The sequence below is a fragment of the Panthera leo genome, chromosome A1 (assembly GCF_018350215.1).
Source record: "Panthera leo isolate Ple1 chromosome A1, P.leo_Ple1_pat1.1, whole genome shotgun sequence".
Lineage (NCBI taxonomy): Eukaryota > Metazoa > Chordata > Mammalia > Carnivora > Felidae > Panthera > Panthera leo.
This window is the reverse complement of record NC_056679.1, coordinates 69,830,905-69,850,128: the sequence shown is the minus strand read 5'-3', so window position 1 is coordinate 69,850,128 and position 19,224 is coordinate 69,830,905. Positions and strand designations below refer to the sequence as shown.

At 43.9% G+C, this 19,224-nt stretch overlaps 1 protein-coding gene across 13 annotated transcripts in view; it reads left to right on the top strand.

Annotated features, from left to right (window-relative positions):
- DOCK9 (dedicator of cytokinesis 9) overlaps positions 1-19,224 on the top strand; it is a 333,584-nt gene that overhangs the window by 115,017 nt on the left and 199,343 nt on the right. For all 13 annotated transcript variants that reach the window (XR_006199867.1, XM_042929529.1, XM_042929595.1 and 10 more), the window contains exon 2: positions 15,773-15,889. Coding sequence is in view for 12 of the 13 variants with exons in the window: in XM_042929529.1 (XP_042785463.1) it covers positions 15,773-15,889 (117 nt within the window). In the remaining variant the exon portion in view is untranslated. The remainder of the gene's footprint in view (positions 1-15,772; positions 15,890-19,224) is intronic.

The window sequence follows — 19,224 nt, the reverse complement described above, 5'->3', positions numbered from 1 at the left end:
GAGAAACATGTAGCAGATAATCTCATAGTTGTCTTCTGGGGCTAAAACTCCAGGGTTCCAGGTTATTAGCTTTGATCTCAGAATAACCTGTGACGGAGTCAGGTCAAGACCTGGAGTTTTCGTTTCAAGTTCTACATTTAGTTTATTCAAAACCGGTTGGACTGTGAGTTATAGGAGCTGCAGAACAGGGGATATTGGATTGCTACCCAACATAATGAGTGAGACAAGTGAAATGGAAAGAAAGAAGAGTGGCCGTGGAATTTGGAGTTGTTAGCAGGGAGAACTATGCAGGAGATTCACAAAGGCCCGACAGGCCTACAGATGACATATTACTGTGAGTATAATTTTAGAACCAAGAAAGCTTGGAAATTACAGTTCTGAAATATCTCTGTAATGTGATATAGCTAGTCCCAAGTGTCTCTTAGAGTAACATTTTGAGGCTTTAGAAGTTTTTAGTGCTCACTTTCCACACGAGTATGTGCCACTTACCATTGGATCTCTGAGGGTTTTGCCAGGTTCCCTGGGAGGAGCCGGGCCCCAGTTCTGTTTTGGGATCTCCTTGCTATGGACAATTGTCCCTACCAAGGGAGAAGCAGAAGTGACTGGTGCAAAGAGCCCTGAACTCAGTCATGAGACCTGGGTCCTGTGTTGTTTAAACCTACTTGACATTTCTAAATCAAGATTGCGTTTCTATCAGATGGAGATAGTAGTGACTGCCCTCCAGACGGCTCATCTCCAAAGGTTGTCTAGACTGCCCCGGTCACCTTACCACGTTCAGTCTTCCCTTGCTCTGAGCCGTGCTCCAACATGCTGCCAGACTGCGCTTTCCAAAACACAGATAAACTCCTTTGCTAACTTTCCTTTGCACAGAAGGCGAAGCATGGCTTCTCTGATTCTTGGCAGCCAGCCCCGAACTTGCTTGCTGGCCTCCTCTACCGCACCTTCCAAAATGCATCCTGACGGAGGCTCTGTGTTCTCTCATTGAGGGCGCTTTTATACCTGGCATGCTTCACTGCCAGAGAATTCCTGTGTGCCCTTCGAGTCCCGACTCCCAAGCCAGCTCCTCCAAGAAGCCTTTTGAAACCGTCTCCGCACTTTCTCCCACAGGCCGTGTGCTCCTGAGGCCCATGATGGCCTTGTTATTCTGGCATGTTTAATTATTATACGGCTTTGCTGTACTGTAGCTCAGGCTTATACTCCGGCCTCCCTCACATGGGGGGGGGGGGGTTCTATGCCCCGGTGTCACCCGTGAGTGGTTTTGCTTTCTTTATATTCCATCTCTGATATAGTATCAATAACGCCCCCACCCCATCCTTTTTTCTTTTTTTGGCACCGTCCTGGTCATTCTTTGGGGAATGTAGTAGCAAAGAATGGGTTGCGGAAAGGGCCCTCCAGGAGAGACTGGATCTGGGGATTCTTCTTCAGTCTCCCAGCCCCAGCCCCCTCAAAGGTGTAGCCCCCAGTATCCAAATGAGTTGCATGAATTTCCAACAGTAAAAAGGGACACATGCTCGACTAAATGTGATGCGGGTACTATTCCCTGAAACACTCCAGTTCTTCTGTTATTATTAATCTAAACTGTTAGCTAACATTTTATGTGAGTACTTACTTGAGGACAGAAGGGCAAACTTAGGTGAACAAAGTCAAACCCCTTTCTCTTTGGAAAAAACATTTGGAAAAAACTCATTGTGGGACCTTTTTACCGGCATCCAGTAAATTGACTTTATGTGGAAAAGGTAGTGGAGACGCTGTAAGATGTAGGGCAAGGAAGATACCTCTTTCTGGGGGAGAAACGGAAGAGAGGTGGAGGCTGTTAGCAGCCCTGAACAATGCAGGCCTCCTCCTTTATTAACCAGGACTAGACCTGACTGTTTTGTCCCTAGTGCGGTATGGTAGTTTTTCCAAAATATGTCTTGTTCCCCACTCCCCCCACAAAGTAACAGTTTTAAAAAGCGGTTTGTCCTTTGTTTTGCCTCGAAGTTTTAAAAATTACCAGTATCTTAAAGTTTCCTACAGTCTATAGTAGTACTGTTTAATAGAAATACAATTTGAGCTACATATGTAATTAAAAATTTTTTGGAAGCCAAATTAAAATAAAAAGAAGTGGGTGTGATTAATTTTAACAATGTAATTAATTATAACCCATTATTGTGGAAATATTATCAGTTTAGCATTTGATCTTTATAGAGATATAAGGCATTGTATATTCTTTTATTCCTTCCAAATCTTTGAAATTTTATGCCTATAGCATTTCTGAATTCAGAATGGCCACATGTGGCTAGTGACTACTAGGCACTGTATTGAACAGTGCAGGTCTATAGACTTACATATTCCAAAACTTATACACGTCAAACCAGAAAGTTGTCATTTGAGTGGGGTGAGCCATTGGATGGGGTACCATATTTATGAATCTGTGGAGGAAAAATGACTATTTAAGTGTAAAGTTGGGCTTTCCTTATAAAGATAATCCTTGAACTAGTTATTGGTAAAGTATAAATACCATTTATATGCTTATAAATGACATTAATATATGCCCCAGCATTCAAACCTGGTTCTTCTGGAGGATTTAGTATTTTGCAGTGTGATTTTTAATGTTCTTGAGGCTGAAAATGAGTATCTTTCATGGAAAGGACTCTTTCTGTGTCTTGTATCTCTCCCTTGGCGAGATCACGGAGCCTGGGCAGTTCAATGGGGTTTACATTTCTAGATGTCAGAGATGGTCAGAAAGTCTCAGGCATCTGCCTCCCTGGAGGTGTGGTGGCTGAGGCAGCACAGGGGGGAGCGGTGCTATGAAGTTCTCATACAAAGGGAAGTGGAGACACTGGGGAAGCATTTCCGGTTCTAGAACTCTGACATTCCATCGTGCTTGTTGCAGGTGGGTCATGGGAAAGGTCCTGGGCTTGGAGCCAGGAGATCCAAGGGGCACCATCTGTGTGACCTTCACTAGTTGATGTAACCCCTCTGAGCTGCAGTTTCCTCATCTGTGAAGTGGCGATGATACATAAAATTTGGGAGGAGGTTTAGTGAGATAAGGACACACATATGTTGCAGCCACTAAAATCCTCTTGTGTGTGAATGACACAACTTTGTATTATTCCCCACGACCACCATTTCATTCATGCTCTGAAGAGGCACTATGTATTGAAATCCTTTAGTAACCCTGTGATGATGGTAGAGAACTTGTTACTTTTTCCATTTTCCATTGTAGATAGGGAGATTTAGCAACTTGCCCCAAGGCCACATAGCCAGTAAGCAGTGGAGCTAGGGTTTCTTGAAAATACTTTTTTGTTTGATGTTTATTTATTTATTTTGAGAGAGAGAGGGAGAATGTGTGTGTGTGCGTGCATGCATGTGCACAAGCAGGGGAGAGGCAGAGAGAGAGAGAGAGGGAGAGAGAGAATCCCAAGGAGGCCCAATCTGTCAGCACAGAGCCCAACATTGGGCTTGATCTTACAAACCATTAGGTCATGATCTGAGCTGAAATCAAGAGTCACTTAACCCACTGAGCCACCCAAGTGTCCTGAAAACACTTTTTAATGTGAAATTCTCAAACATACACAAAAGCAAACTAGTAAAGGGTTTCTCAAACTAGGATGAGCATTAGAATCACCTGGGGGCTTTGTTAAAACCCAGATTGCTGCTCTACCCCCAAAATTTCTGGTTCAGGAAGTTTGGGGTGAATTTGCATTTCAAATGAGTTCCAGATATTGCTGAAGCTGCTGGTCTGGGACTCACCTTGAGAACCATTGGACTGCTAGAATGCACTCCCTTCTGCCTGGCACTCCCTCCACCAATGGATCCTAACTCTCCACACCTGCCTTTAGCAGGTCTCTGAACAGCCTTTCTGGTGATGAGGTCTACAGAAACTCTTCTGAGAACCAAATACGTGTTATGAATGTTCCATCCCTTGCTCCCAGTATCGTCAAATAAGTAGCTTAAAGTTGTTTTGAAATCTGACTGTATTGGGCCTTTAGAGCCTTTTAGCTTACTTACTTGACCTGTTCATTTCAGAGTTCCAAAAACAGCTTTTGTTGACATAAGCAAGTATTAAGAATTTCAAGCAAAATGCTAGAAAGGAGGGAAATTATTGGCCGGAAAAGACTCTGTAGTTCAGGTTTCCGATAGAATTATTTATACAATTACCATGGTGCCTCTTTTTCTTTTTTTGCTTTCGTTATTGCTTTTAACTTGTGCAAAAATGGCAGGCAGAATTTGCGGCTGAGACGGATGTGTGCGTGAGAGACACATGCTGAGCTCCCCCCGCCGGCTATCAGTCTCTCTTCTCTGTACACTCTTCTCTGCCTCCCTTAGCCCATGCCCCACGTCAGGGTAGGATCTTCTCTGCCTCTCTTAGCCCATGCCCCACGTCAGGGTAGAAAGCCCTAGGTACTGTCTTTGCAAGGATGAGATCCCAATGCCACTTGCTCTCCTCTTGGGTGCCTGGCGGGCACTGAGCAGAGGAGTCCCCGCCATCCCTGTCTGGCCCATCCTTCATTAGCATTCTCCGCACACCCCAACTGAGCACAGCTGACTGAGTGCAGGCAGCTCTGTGGGTCTTCATTAATTGCTATTATCTTTATTACCTCAATTTGCATCATTATGTTTCTCTTATCCCATTTTCTAGATGTTACTGATTTGACAGTTTGCACTGAGTCTTTTAATTCTGTTTATTTTAGTAATAGGATAATGATTTTTGGAAAACCACAGTTATTTATAAACCTGACAAATACAAAAGCCAGACTCTTCCTTCCATCAGACTGATGTTGAGTGTCCAAGTTTTGCTAATGCTGACATGCCTAATTAAATGAAATCTTCATTCAGTGACAATGTCTCTCATTTGAGTGCTTTTTTTAGTGCCGTGTGAAAAGGGAACTCAACATCTTATCAGTGTTTATAATATAAAAAAACTGTATTCACAAGTGTGTCATTCTTGCTGTAATTCTGCTCTCAGGATTACACCACACTTAAGCGTGAGAAATATATTTAGATGTCTGCGACTTTGGTGTCTGTGATGCATTCTTCTAAACATTTGCCAGTTAATTAACTGTGTGGGAATGCTCAGGTTTGAGCTTGCTTGTCAGTCCGAGCTTAGATGAGGTTCTCTTTCTCCTCCAGTGTTTTATATCGTGTGCTTGTGCATGTTGTTAGTGAAAGTGCAAAAAATCAGAATGAAGAGGCCGAGGGGAAGAGCATGGACCAGGGGTCAGGACCTGGGATCCAGACCCAGCCTCACCAGCAACTCCTCCTGGGCCCCAGGACAGTCATGGAACCCCCACGCTTCTGGGTGTCCCTATCTGTAAGACGAGAGGCTTAGACCAGATATTCTCAGGTTCTGATGTTTGCACATTGTGGTTCCAATGTTACCGAACCTCCTGCTCCTTTTAAACAAGCTTGTGCTTCTAAGCCGCTGCTGAGACCATTGTTCCTGCACACACTGATGAACATGTATTACTGAAGGGGAATGTGATGATATTTGGATTGTCATGATCTCCTCTAAGTTTATATGTCCTGGGTTGAGGGAAAGAAGAGCATGTCTATGACAACACAATGGGAGGTCGCTTTCCAGGGCTGGAGGATGGTAGGGGACCTAGTGCTGTGCCTGCTCAGCACCCTTCCTCATGCACCAGTTTCCTTTCTTAGGGCCCTTCTCCTTGTGGCCCACCTGCCACTGTGGCCTCGTCTTCCAGTGCAGGCTGCAGTTCAGGGACATGTGGACACCCCAGGCGAGCCAATCACTGGTTTGGCCTCAAACAGGCGCTATTCAAATTGTGTACTATTTTAGGGAGACTGAGGGCCACTGGGGGCAGATGTGGGGCAGGGACTGCTGCGCAGGGCTGTTCCGCTCTGACTCCAGCATTGGCCACCTAGTCAGAGAAACCAGGCTTCTACAGTTAAGCATCCAAGGCTTCTCAGCCTCGTCCGTTGCAGAGTCCCAGTGCTCACTTCTGGGTACCTTATTCGTGTGCTCTGGGCAGCCACACAGAGTACCCTTTCAGAAAGGAGTTCTCATAAATGTAGGATTTCCAGTGATGGTGTAGCACCCCTAGGGACTGGTGCCCCAGGGCCTCGACCTGCCACCCTGGCCCCTTTGTGCACCTCTGCCCCAGGTATCCTGAATTGCTTGCTGCTTCCAGAACTCACTGTGTTCAGAGGAGGATTTATCCTGCAGCTAAGAAAGCTTCAGTTTCAAGATCCCTTCCAAGGCCCTGGGAGGGCCTCCTGCAACTTTATATTCATAATTTTGATTTTTTTCAACCCCTTCTTCCCCCAAATATGCAAATTTCAGGCCCCACAAAATGTGGTTCTATTCGGGAGCATTGGTGTCTTCATTTTCTCTCCAAGGAATCCCCAGTCCACCCTGAATCCTGGCTGACTTGTTCTTTTCCTAGACTTGACTCTAATAGCCTCCTCTAAGAAGCACCCCACATTGTCGGTTCCTTCACTCAACCAACACGTGTTTATTGGGTGCCTACCCCATGCCAGGTCCTGTTCTAGGCGTTGGGGAGAGCAATAAATAAAATGGAAATCTTTGCCTCTGTGGAGCTTATACTGTAACTAGGGGGGAGCAGGTTCATTCTAGGGGGTCAGACGCCTTTCCTAGGTTCCCATTGCTGTCCGTCATTCTGCTCCCATCATTCACACGTCTGTCTCCCCTCTGGATTGTGAGCTCTCTGGGGTGGGGGCCACGTCCCCGCTATCTTGGTGTCCTGAAGACCCGGGCACAGTGCATCTGGACAGGCTCAGTATAAGTCTGTAGAGAGAAGGAACATATAACCGCTAACAATATTTGCATGTGAGGAAGGGAGGCAGCCGCTAATTTCCTGTGCCCACCCCTAATTATAGGATAATGAGGATTCTTCCTTCAAATTTAACCACTTTATGCAGTTCCTGGCAGGAGTAGGTATGTAGTGAGAGTCGTGTGCAGGACAGGAGTGCAAGAGGTCTCACTGGGCCACACTGGTTAACTTCTGGCTTCAGAAGCCCCTTCTGTTTTATTGCAAGCTGCACTGTCTTCCCCCCTTCCCCCCACCCCCCAGCAACAGTGCCGGGGGCCTATTGGCAATGTTGAGAAGTGCACCATTTTGAAAATGGACTAAAAGTTCTGTGAAGAATTTTTATCTCAGCCTATCAAGCAGCTTTTATAGCCATGCAGATAAATCAAGGAAGTTTTAAATTCTTTATAAGCAGAAACAATGAATTTCTCATTTCTTAAAATAGAATGCTCCAAGAGTTGCTCCAAGAGTTGTTTCCTTAGTTTGCTATTTCAAGAAGTGGTATTCGGGGTTTCAGCCTGTGTTAACATTTAATTACCAGAGACTCAAAGTCAAGAAATGACTAGAAAGTTTGCAGGAAGCTGTCATGGCAGAGAGAAAAGCAATGAAATCAGTAAGCCTTCCTGCTTAGCTCTTCCCATGGTTTTCGAGGCTTCATACATGTTTGGCTAAAACTGAACTCATTTGTAGGCCTATGCTCTCCAGTTATGCTGGATTCCAGAGGAATCTCATTTTCCTGGCACTGGGAAGATTCCCTAGCTTCTGTTTGCCTGCAGATCTGGAATTTCAATTTGCATGGATATTGGGCAGCCAGACCCATGGCAACAAATGCTAGAGGAGGAAGGAGTGAGGTGGGAGAGCCTTGAAGGGGAAGTTAATGGGGAGGGCGCTGAGGGTCATGCCTTTTGGCACCTGTGACAGCCACGTGATCACTGGGGGGTTCATCATGCTGTCCCAGGTTCAACCAGTAGAGGGGACTGATGGGGCCTTGGTGTCAGGGGCTAATCTGTGCCCGGGTTGTTCCTTGTGGTGCAGCCCATTCTTCCCACCGTCCTGCTCACATGGCCCTGAATCAGGTCTTGCCTGCAGATCTCCTGCAAGGAAGCCAAGATATATGAAGGGTTTTTTGGCAAGGAAGCCAAGGTTTTGATTCATGTTATGAAAATGTCTGTGGGCCCTGGGCCTCTCAGACTCCCCAATAGGGTCGGCCTCCATTTTTCTCCCCTGAAGTGCCGCATAACTGCCTGCCCCTCTCGCCTCCTCTGGGACCTTCAGTCCCACTGTTCTTGTGGGGCTGCCCTGGTGGCAGTGGGTCTGAATTGCTCCTGTATACACTCTGACCCCCCCAACTGTTGTTCTTCTCGGTCCTGCCTGACACAGACTGCATCAATACTCAGTTCAGTTTTTAATGTAAGCATCTATTTATGTTTATTTTGGGCCCAGTCCCTGAATTCCAGTGTCATCTCTATTATTATACAGTTTCCTCTGTTGGGCCTTTTGTTTTTCTTTCTTTGTGAATGTCCCTGCCATTGTTGTCTGTTTTATTTCATATGTTCTTGGAGAGGACAGGAAAGTTTTTGTAAACAGATTGGTAAAACTGAACGTACGCCAAACATTCACCACTGTCCTTTTTTTTTTTTTTATCACTGTCATGTAAGCAACACATTTAATAATAATGAAGTTGATGATAATGGCGGTACTAACAACAGCTACATTTGTCGTGTGCTTACAGTTTGCCAGGCTCTTTCAATCATTTCACATGCATGCACTCAGTGGAGTCCGATAATGGCCCCACACAACCACACAGCTCAGCTTTCTAACCACTGTGCGGTACTTTCTTCGATGTGATTCACATCTGTGTGCTATCTTTGGCCCTATCAGAGCAGATCCAAGTTTTGTGAGTAATGAAGCTTAGAATATGGAGGGCCTTGGGGCTCCTGGGTGCCTCCATCAGTTGAGCGTCTGACTCATGGTTTCAGCTCAGGTCATAATCTCATGGTTCGTGGGTTCGAGCCCCACGTCAGGCTCTGTGCTGACAGTGTGGTGCCTGCTTGGGATTTCTCTCTTCCTCTCTCTTTCTGCGCCTCCCTGGCTTGCTCGCTCCCTCCCTCTCTCTTTCTCTCAAAATAAATAAATAAACATTAAAAAAAAAAAAAAAGAATATGGGGGCCTTGTCTAAACAAAGAATTCAAAATTATAAATACAAAATGAGGCCTGGAAGTTAATACTCCTTTAGAATGTGAAAAGTAATTACAAATTACAAATTTCAAAAAGCTAACCGAAATGATAAACATGAGAAATACAGGAGAACGACACATTTTTATCAACAAATCTCCTAATACTTTCTTCCCTATGTTTTTTTGGTTTCATGCTGTTATCACCTCTTCATATGTTCATGGTTTGGTTTTATCACTCTGTATTGTACAGATAGGTCATTTAGTCTTTCCTATAGCATTAGTCAACATTTGTATTTAACTAATTATAGTTTAGGGATGTTTCTTCTAGCTTTCCAACCTTTGGCAATGTCATATAAATTTTTAGGATTGAAAAAAAAAAACCCCTCTGTTTGGTTTCTTTTCACATATGAGCTGAATAATTTGGGGGCATCCTTGACGACTAATCTCAGATTATCTTCCAAGTAGTTCTGGGGCCGAACTCCTTGAGATATACCTATATTGCAATGCGGCCCCTCCTGCTGCACCTGTGTGTCATGAGTCATGACACTGGGTGGACCTACACCGCGGGCAGGGTCCTGTGGGTCTTCCTAGTTAAGCCAAGATGCCGAGTGACAACTGAACTTTACACAGCTATGGGGCCTGAAGAGGGGTCCGTGCAAGCGAGGGGCGCTAAGCTTTGTTAGCGCGCAGTCCGTCTGTATGTCTCTGGGTGCTGGGCTAGATGCTAAAGGGTGCAGAGGTAAGGAGACCCAGCTGTCCCAAGGCACTAATAGTCAAGGAGGTAAGATGTTCATAGGTCATTTCAGTCCCAGGCTGAATGAACCACACTCTAGGACTGCTACTCACTAGGCATGCTGCTGTCCGAGCAGGGCAAGGCTACCTTTGATGGGTTGAGAGAGGTGAGCTCCAGGTACAGGGCCAAGTACCAAGTGCCCTGGGGCTAGAGCTACTGTGCTTTCACTCCTTTGGCGAATTTGCCTAGGTGCGATTTGTTTTTTTAGAGGAAGGATTCTGCTAGAATAGAACATTTGTCGACCGCAGCCTGCAGGGCTGTAGGCCTGTGACAGGTGCAGAGGTGCGAGCGAGTGACAGGAGCAGTCTTGTGTCAGAAGCAGAGCCACATCGCATCTGTCCTGGGCCTGGGGGTTAGAGACCTGGCCGGACCCCGCACCGCTGCCTCGATAGGAGAGCTGTGTTGCCCATTAAGCAGTTCGGGTCTTTGCGCCATCCATGACCATTGGTTGATTCAGGTAATCTGGGCCCAGAATCTTGCTTTTTGACAGTGGAAAATCAACAACCTGGCTCTTGTAGCTATGTCACTGGGGGAATGATTAAACTTCAAGTGTGTTGACGGCTTTGAAGCCAGGGACGTGTATGTGCCAGGTCTACATGAAGCCTCTTTCTGCTAACCCAGGAGTGGGGTAGTGGCAGTCTGGTAATTGGTTAATTTCATTTTGCTGTCAGTGTGACGTTCCTGTGACCAGTCATGCTGCAGCCCAGTCAGTTTCCTACCCTAGTGGGCTGTCCCCCACTCATGTGACCACTTGGAAAAGCTTAGTGGAGCTAAAGAACAGTGAACAGCTGTAAGCAGTGAATCATCAGTTTAAAGAAGAGTAGAAAATAGTCAGTTATGCTCTAAGTAGACACAGAGGTGTGACTTCCCACGGGCCCACCACAAGTTGCCAATCCTCTCTCCTGTCTTTTCTGTTTGTATCTTCTTCTGCTTCTGTCTTTATCCTTCTCCTTTATTTTCTCCACTCTGTGTCTCCTGCCTGCCTCACCCCGGGCATCTACCCTTTTTGTTTCTTCCTCCCCCAACCCCTCCTTGCCTCTTTTCCTGTCCCCTCACCATTCTCCATTCTCACCCTTATCTCCTCCTGAGAACCGCGTGTAGAAGGGAGGCATGGTGCCAATTGTTTGTATTTGAAGCAAGAGCTTCTGCCCCGTTCTAAGGTAACAAATGAGTCACTCTCAGTTGACCCCTTTTCCTTGGGGTCAGTGGTTCTGTCCTGGAAAGAGCTCCCTGCAGCTGCTGAAGTCAGCTGCCCAGTCAGGCCTCTAGGAGTCATTTCAAAGCAGTGTACGGGTCTGTACGTGTTTCACATCTTCACAGTCCTTGAGACCAGAGAAGACATGTCCTTCCTCCACGACATTTCTCTTATCGTTGAAATCAACCCCGTGGGCTTTCCTGTTACCTGTATCATCATTCTTTAAGAGAAGCATTGTCTTAGAAACTCTCCACACGTCTACTGTGGTTGAGCATTGATGGGCACAGACCATTAATAGGGCAGTGTGGAGAAGAAATAGTTCAGTGTGACAGAGACTGTGTTCTAATCCAGCCTGAGAGTTACCTGGCACATTTCCGGCAATTAACGTGTGATCCTCAGTTTGCAACCTAAGTAAAATGGAATATCTTTTCCATGCCTACCTTACAGTGGCACTAAGATACGTTAAAAAATAAGCTGAAGTGTATTGGGGCGCCTGGGTGGCTCAGTTGGTTAAGCGTCCAACTTCAGCTCAGGTCATGATCTCGCCATCTGTGGGCCCGAGCCCCGTGTCGGGCCCTGTGCTGACAGCTTGGAGCCTGGAGCCTGCTTCCGATTCTGTGTCTCCCTCTCTCTCTGCCCCTCCCCCACTGACATTCTGTTCCCCAAAAATGAATAAACATTAAAAAAAAAAAGATAAACTGAGGTGTATTAAACATTTATAGAATTTGGACAAAAATCATTTTGAATTGGGTGACACCAAAACAGATGTTGTCAGGAATTGTTAGGAGCTTGGAGACACTCATGTAGAAAAAATGTGCGGAAGCAAAGAGAGGAAATTATTTGATTGGCTATAGCCTAAAGCCTAGTAGGCTGTCTCTGATTGGTTGTCTTTAGCATTTTGATTTTGTAACCTTGAGACATTCACAGGCTTAGAATGTGGCTTGCTTACATAGCCCACCAGGGCGGTGCAGCTACCTCAGTCACAGGGCCACCTTATTTAATTAATTTCACAGTTGATTAAGTGTGATCATCTGTGTGAAAACACAGTCCGGGTTACACAGTGACACACAAAAGCAAGGTAATTGTAACAGCCATAACATTACACTGATTCATTACATACTTCTAAGAGACGGACAGAGGAACACAGTACTCCACCTGATTAACAAAAGTGTATCATAAACAGGCAAAACTGACCTATGAGTATTTTTATGGTTTTATTTATTAAACCTTTAAAACAGTCTAAGGTTAGTCAAATTTGTGGGAAATAATCATTAAGTACATTTAAGAACATGTAAACCTGTTGTGTGTATCAGCCTAGAGACAGGCAACATGATGAGTTAGTTGCAAATGAAAAATTAACATGAAGAATTATTAAATTGGGTAAAGGGGACTGACTGCTAAGAGGTAAAGGTAACTCTAAAGCGTAAATCAGCAGACGATGGCTGTTGGGCCAGATCTGGCGGTTGCCTGTTTCTCTGTAGTTTTGACGCCACTGTGCCCATTTGTTTAGTTATTGTCTTTAGCTACTTTTTGCGCTACAGAATCAGAGTTTAGTTGTTGTGACACCCTAAAGCTGACGAAGCCTGAAGTATTTACTCTCTGGCTCTTTATGGAAAATGTTCGCCAACCCCTGCTCTAAGAACACAAGAATAGTCTATCCAGGGAGCTGTGCCATGGGAGCAAGGCAAAAACCTCCGAAACATAGGCTAAGAAAAATCCCTTTCTCAGCAGGTCCCTCCAGCATGCTGTGTGACAAGGGCTCACATTGTGGCACTGTTTTCTGACAAGCACACCGACCTTGCCTTGTGGCCTGGAGGGAGTGCACTTCTGGCAATGTTGGAAGGGGCGGGAAGGGAACACACCCACTAGTGCCTTTGGAGGGCCCCAGGGCTGGCGTAGAGGACCAGCTCACCCCCTCTGAGCGTACCGGGTCACATTCATGCACTGGACACCACGTGGGGTGGGGAGAATGTAGAGTCTTTCCTGTCCTGCAGTATCTTTCCATTGGACCTCTTTGTAACAGAGGTGTAGCTGTCAGAATCCAGAACTCTAGTCACTGTATCAAGCTATGAGCATCTTTGTTTTTTGTTTTTGTTTTTAATGTTTATTCATTTTTGAGAGAAAGAGCATGAGTGGGGCAGAGAGGGGAACAGAGGATCCCAAGTGGGCTCTGAGCTGACAGCAACAAGCTTGACGTGGACTCAGACTCACAAACCGTGAGATCATGACCTGAGCCGAAGTCAAGAGTCGGATGTTTAACCTATTGAGCCACCCAGGTACCCAGAGCATCTTTGGGTTTTATTTGGAATGTAGTCCTGGTTCCCAAGGAAAATGTTAACTAATCGTGACACCTATCCATTCTGCCAACAAGCACTTACAAACTGATTGCTTTGTACAGTGCAACAAACTAAAATAAAGGAGGGTATTATTTAAATTGAATTGAAAATATTTCAGATGGGGTGCCTGGGTGACTCCGTCGGTTTAGCATCTGACTTGATTTTGGCTCAGGTCATGATCTCATGGTTCGTGGGATTGAGCCCTACATTGGGCTCTGAACTGACAGCTTGGAGCCTGCTTGGGACTCTCTCTGTCCCTCTCTCCCTGCCCCTCCCCTGCTCACATGTGCACGCTCTCTCTCCAAATAAACAGTTAAAAAAACATTTTGGAGAGTATTTTTATTATTTTCAGTTCTTTCTTTGAAAATAGTTTGTGTCAATCTCTCTTTTTTTGAACCACTTTTTGACTGTAGAAATAGTTTAACATTTTGAGTATCCTATAGGAAGAAATTATCTACACTTCCATTATGATAGCTTTAATTTTTGTGATTTTTTTGTCTCTGCCCATAAATGTATATTTTGCTTAATTGTAATAACCATGTCCTTGTTTGGTCATTGCATTTTTTTTTTAGCATGTCAGAACATCTTTGCAGCATCCACTTAAATCAAGTAATTGAGGTTAAATATGAACATTTATATGTATGTTAGGTAGAGCAAGCTTGCTGCCTCTTTAAACAACTCTAGAATCACAGTGGCTTAACACAGTAGGTGCTTTAGTTCTTGCTCACAAGGTATTTCAGCACCTGTTTTAAGCAGGCAGCCTTCTGCTGGGTGATTCAGGATCCAGATCCCTTCTATCTTGGGGCTTTATCCTGTCCTCAGGCTTCCTGGGTCCTGTGCTGGATCCGGTGGATCCTGATGGCAGAGGGGAGAAGGGAGGGAGGCTCTCTCAGTCACTTAGAGCAGCTGGGACGGAATATAATGGAGTAGGTGGTGTAAACAACGTATTTATTTCTCACAGTTCTAGAGGCTGGGAAGTCTACAGTCAAGGCACAAGCAGACTTGGTGTCTGGGGAGAGAGCCCACTTCTTGGTTCATAGACGGCTTTCCCCTCCCTGTGTTTTTATATGGCAGAAGGGAGCTCTGGGGTCTCTTAGAAGATTATTAATTGAAATTCATGAGGCCTCTACCATTATGACTTAATTGCCTCCCAAAGGTCCCATTTCCTAAAACCATCACATTGGGGATTCGGTTTCAACATATGAATTTTGCTAAAGGACACACCATTCAGTCTCTAGCAGAGAGCTTTTACGGTCTAGGCTTGGCAGTGGCCAGACCCCTTCCCCTCACGTGCCATTGGCCAGAAGGCACAGGGCCACACCTAACCATGGGGAGGCCTGGAAATGTAGTTCAGTTGTACTAGAAGGAAGGGAGACCGATTTGGGGAACATACAGCACCCTCAGTCGCAATTCCCAATGTGATGCCACATACCAGATGTCCTTAATACATTTCCTATGTATTTATTGTCATTTAAATATATATACCACGTGTTGAGATTATGCAGTCAAATGATTTTCATTAATAGTTTAAAAAAATAATGTTGAAGTAACCGTTGATATAATGGACTTAGTTACTTCTGAGAACATTGTGTGTGTGTGTGTGTGTGTGTGTGCGTGCGCGCGTGCACGTGCATGGGTGCATGCCTGCTTTATCACTTGGCGTACTGTGATATAGCTGAATATGTATCTATATCCCGGACCTAGCCCCGTTAGTAGTGCCTTCCATGTAGGAAGTGATCAGTAAAGACTGTGGCAAGGACTGGCAATCGATAGAGGAGATTTTTACTGAGAAGGCTAACTTTGGAAATGGTCACAAAAGGCCTATTCTTTCATTTCTTTACCCACCTGCTTATTGCCTCTTTCTTCTGCTCAGTGCATGGTATGGATGCTCATCCCTACCCGCCGAGGGGGCACCCACAAGCCCTGGTTTAAGTGATGCCATCCTCCTGCCCCTACTTGCTTGGTTTGGGTCCAGCACACGCTTTTATATATTTAGGTATTAGATAATAAGTGTATAGATACTTCAGGAGACAGGGATATTTTGATCCTCTGAGAAGAGTTCCCTGGAGCCTTATGTGAAGCAGTGAGCCCTGTGGATGCTTTAAACCTGGGCCAAGAAGCATGCCACTATGGACCTCCAGCCTTCACCATCAGACCACGGTTGGACCCCTAAGCAGGGCATTTATGGCAGAGTCTAAGGCTTGGAAAGGGACTGACCTAGGCAGGGGTGACCTAAGACACAACTGGAAGTTCCAGCAGACTTCATAGCCTTCTCTGTGCTTCAGTAACTGAATAAGCATGACTGTAGCTAGGATCCCAGAAAGTGTCTTCTGTTCCTTTGAAAGTGACTTTTATCTCTTGTTTCTGATTCTTCCTTGTAGCAAAATTAACATTGAAGCAGGGTTGGAAAGTACAAAAACATGTAGGAAGTTCTTTAATTTCAAGAAATTGTATTTGTCTATAAGAATGTTTCAGTTGCTTATGTTTTCACCTTTTAGGCAAAGCCGAAGCTGATTGAACCACTCGACTATGAAAATGTCATTGTCCAAAAGAAGACACAGATCCTGAACGATGGCTTAAGGGAGATGCTGCTCTTCCCTTATGATGACTTCCAGGTAGATACCTTTCAAATCGAGCCGTGTGGTCAATGTTTACAGACAGTTCTTTTTTATCTACTGATTTATTGTTTGGTTGTTTAATTTAGGATTTTTAAAAGATGAAGATATTATTTATGAGAGAAAAGTTATGTCATTCTATTTTTCCAGGCATTCCTTTATGGGTTGATTTTTTAAAATGGTGTTATTTTTCATATGTATATATATATATAGATAGATAGATAGATAGATAGATAGATAGATAGATATGAATATGTATTACATATATTTACATATGCCTACAGCAGATGTAAATAACAAATGTGTGTGTGTGATTGTGTGTTATATTTTGCATACAAGTGCTATCTTCTGGGCTGATTTAATGGACACAAATGCCTCCTGTGTCTTACGAGCTTTGTTTGAAGAGAGGTTTAAGGTTTTTGCCAAGTGCCTTAGCCCTTAAGGAGGGGATTTGCTGGGGAGCAGTAGAGGATTTTGTCATGCGTCCTTTTAGAATGGCACTTTGGGAAACTGCCATGAGAGTGCCTGTACTGTGTGTGGGCTCCCAGAGAAGGGCTGGGGGTAGCCAGGAATGTCCTGAGGTCCTACCTCTCTGATGCGGTGCAGTTCTTGGATCCCGGCAGCTGCCAGCAGAGGACCTGGCATGGCTCCTTCCGTGAGCTGCTCTCTAGATTGTTGCTTTAAGTCTTTCAGATTGCGAACGGCCTGTGGCTGAGGGACCCACAAGAGCTTGGAGGATAGTGAGGAACAAGAATAGGGCCCCAATGGTGTTAGAGGCCTGGCAACCTGGAGTCATCTCAGTCTGTTTGGAGGCCCTGGTTACTTCCCTTGCTGTCCTGGGATCTCATCTTGGTCTTTCCCCCTTTTCTGCCCTATGCTTCCCTACCCAGCGCTGTTACCACCCAAGCCCTGTCTTCGACTTGAGCTGCCTTATTTATTTTAAAGCTTCATTGATTCTTTGTTGTTTAATTTAAAAAGTACTACGTACTTGTAGAACAAAACAGATTAGGCACTATTGAAATACTTGACGATTAAAAGCTTCCCCCACCACTTTCTTTCTAATCCTATTCCCCAGAACATAACCCACCACACATAGTTCTGTGCCTACTGCATTGTCTTTAGAAACTTCTGTGTTAATAACAATTGTTAAATTATATTCCTTGAAGTTTTTTCTTCCACCAAATTTGAGAGACTCCAGTTTGTAAGAAAGGTGGGAATTCTCACAAATGTTTTTTTTCTTGTTACAGATACATGTGAAGAAAATGATTATTCTTTCATTCCTTCCTGAAAAACAAGGAAGGCCAGGGAAGTGGCATTGACCGCTAGCGATGCTGCTGCCAGAGTGTCCTCTAGTGATACATGGTTTCAAATCATGCCTAAAAATAGGATGCTTTGAAAACCTCCTCACACGAATAGACTATTCAGACAGCACAATTAGAAATGGAAACCTCAGAGTGATGTCTTTTGCCTGTAATCTTGGCAATAAATTTATTAGCATGAGAAGTTAAGTCAGATGATTACAAATTATACTTCATGTTGACATATTTTTCCTGTAGTGTGCTCCGAGGAAGCTAAAGGTTATCTCAAGTTTCTCTGAGCGTGAAGTACATATTCTTCGTATGAGTAACAAAGTTATCCCAAGTGTTTGCAACCTAGAATGCAAAGTTGTGTTTGCCGCCTGAGATAAAATTATTTAAGAAGCAAACAAACCAAAGAAACAAGATACAGTTAATTTACCTTAAATACAGAGAGCAAACTGAGGGTTGCTGGAGGGGTGTTGGGTGGGGGGGATGGGTAGATGGGGGATGGGCATAAAGGAGGGCACTTGTGATGAGCACTGGTGTTGTGCATAAGTGATGAATCACTAAATTCTACTCCTGAAACCAACATTACACTGTATATTAACTGACTTGGATTTAAATAAAATAAAAGATACAGTTAATTAGTATCATCTCTTACCCCAGCGACAAGGAACTTGTATGTTCAAGTAATTGTAGAGTCAGATGATTGAAACTTTGAGAAAAACTCCTTTGTCCCTTTTGCCTGTAGCTATTTCTCTGGAGACATGAGGCATAAATATTCTGGAAAAGGCAAAGAATTTACTGACACTTTACTGGCCAAGATTGAGTAAGCAAGTGTTATTTTCTTTTTGGGGGAAGTTTTTTCTGAAGATTAAGATTAAGGAGCTTGGATTTCAGCTTTCATCCCTATCACAGTAATTATGATGGGCTCCATTTAAATTTGGATACTGTTATTTATTATCCTGGAGATTCCTATATTCTATTTAGGTAAGAACATTTACACTGTGCTTTCTTGCTAGATTGTCTTGGTGATGTTAATAACTGTCTATTTAGCTGACTGAGCAGAATGTCTTAGAATGTCACAGATGCCCTCTGTCTGTCCCTCTATTTTTAGGTAGAATAGAGTAATACAAGGAATTATCCTTGTATTATTACAAGCAGAGGGAATAGTTAGATCAGGAGAAAGTATTTCATATGGAAAAAAAATAGCAAGTTGGTTAGGAAGTAGGTCAAATAGTGAACAAAATGCTGCTGGGGATTAATTTGCCATGCACTCTAGTTAAACAATATTAGTTAACTGTTAAAATAATAGAACTTTGTGCAAAATGAGAATTTGTTAAAATATAAGTATGGATAGTGATGAAACACTCATATAGTTCTAGAGCAGGACACGTGTTGATTTTCGTCAGCCTCTAAAGATACCTGTGTTCTCTGAAAATGAGTCTTATGTGTGTGTGTATGTATATATATATATGTATATATGTATTTATATGTATGTATATATATATGTATGTATATATGTATTTATATGTATGTATATATGTATGTGTATATATGTATGTATATATATATGTATATATGTATTTATATGTATGCATATATATATGTATTTTTTTTCTTAAATATACTTGCTGAAGGATGGGAGAAAAGTGTTTAAAACAGACAAAGTAACCTGAGAGACATGGAGTCAGTGTGGATTTTAAAAAGAAAAAATGGCAGTTCTCAGCCCTCAGAATATTTATGATGTCCAGTTTTACCTGCCAGGACCAGGGGCAGGAATGTGTGGCCACTACATCCCTCACTAGCTGGCTGAATTTCTTTTTTCAGAACTGGCCCTGTGCTTTACGGTCTGTTCTGTTCTGTGTCTGTCTTGGCTTCATGGTTCTCCTTGCCACCAATATCTTCTTTTCTTTTCCACCTTCTAGAACCTTCTCACCCCTCCCAGGCTGCTTCACATCCCATGTCCTCTGAAGCTGTTCAAGTCCACAGTGATTTTTTTTCCCCATTTTCGTAATTTCTCTAATACTTACTGTC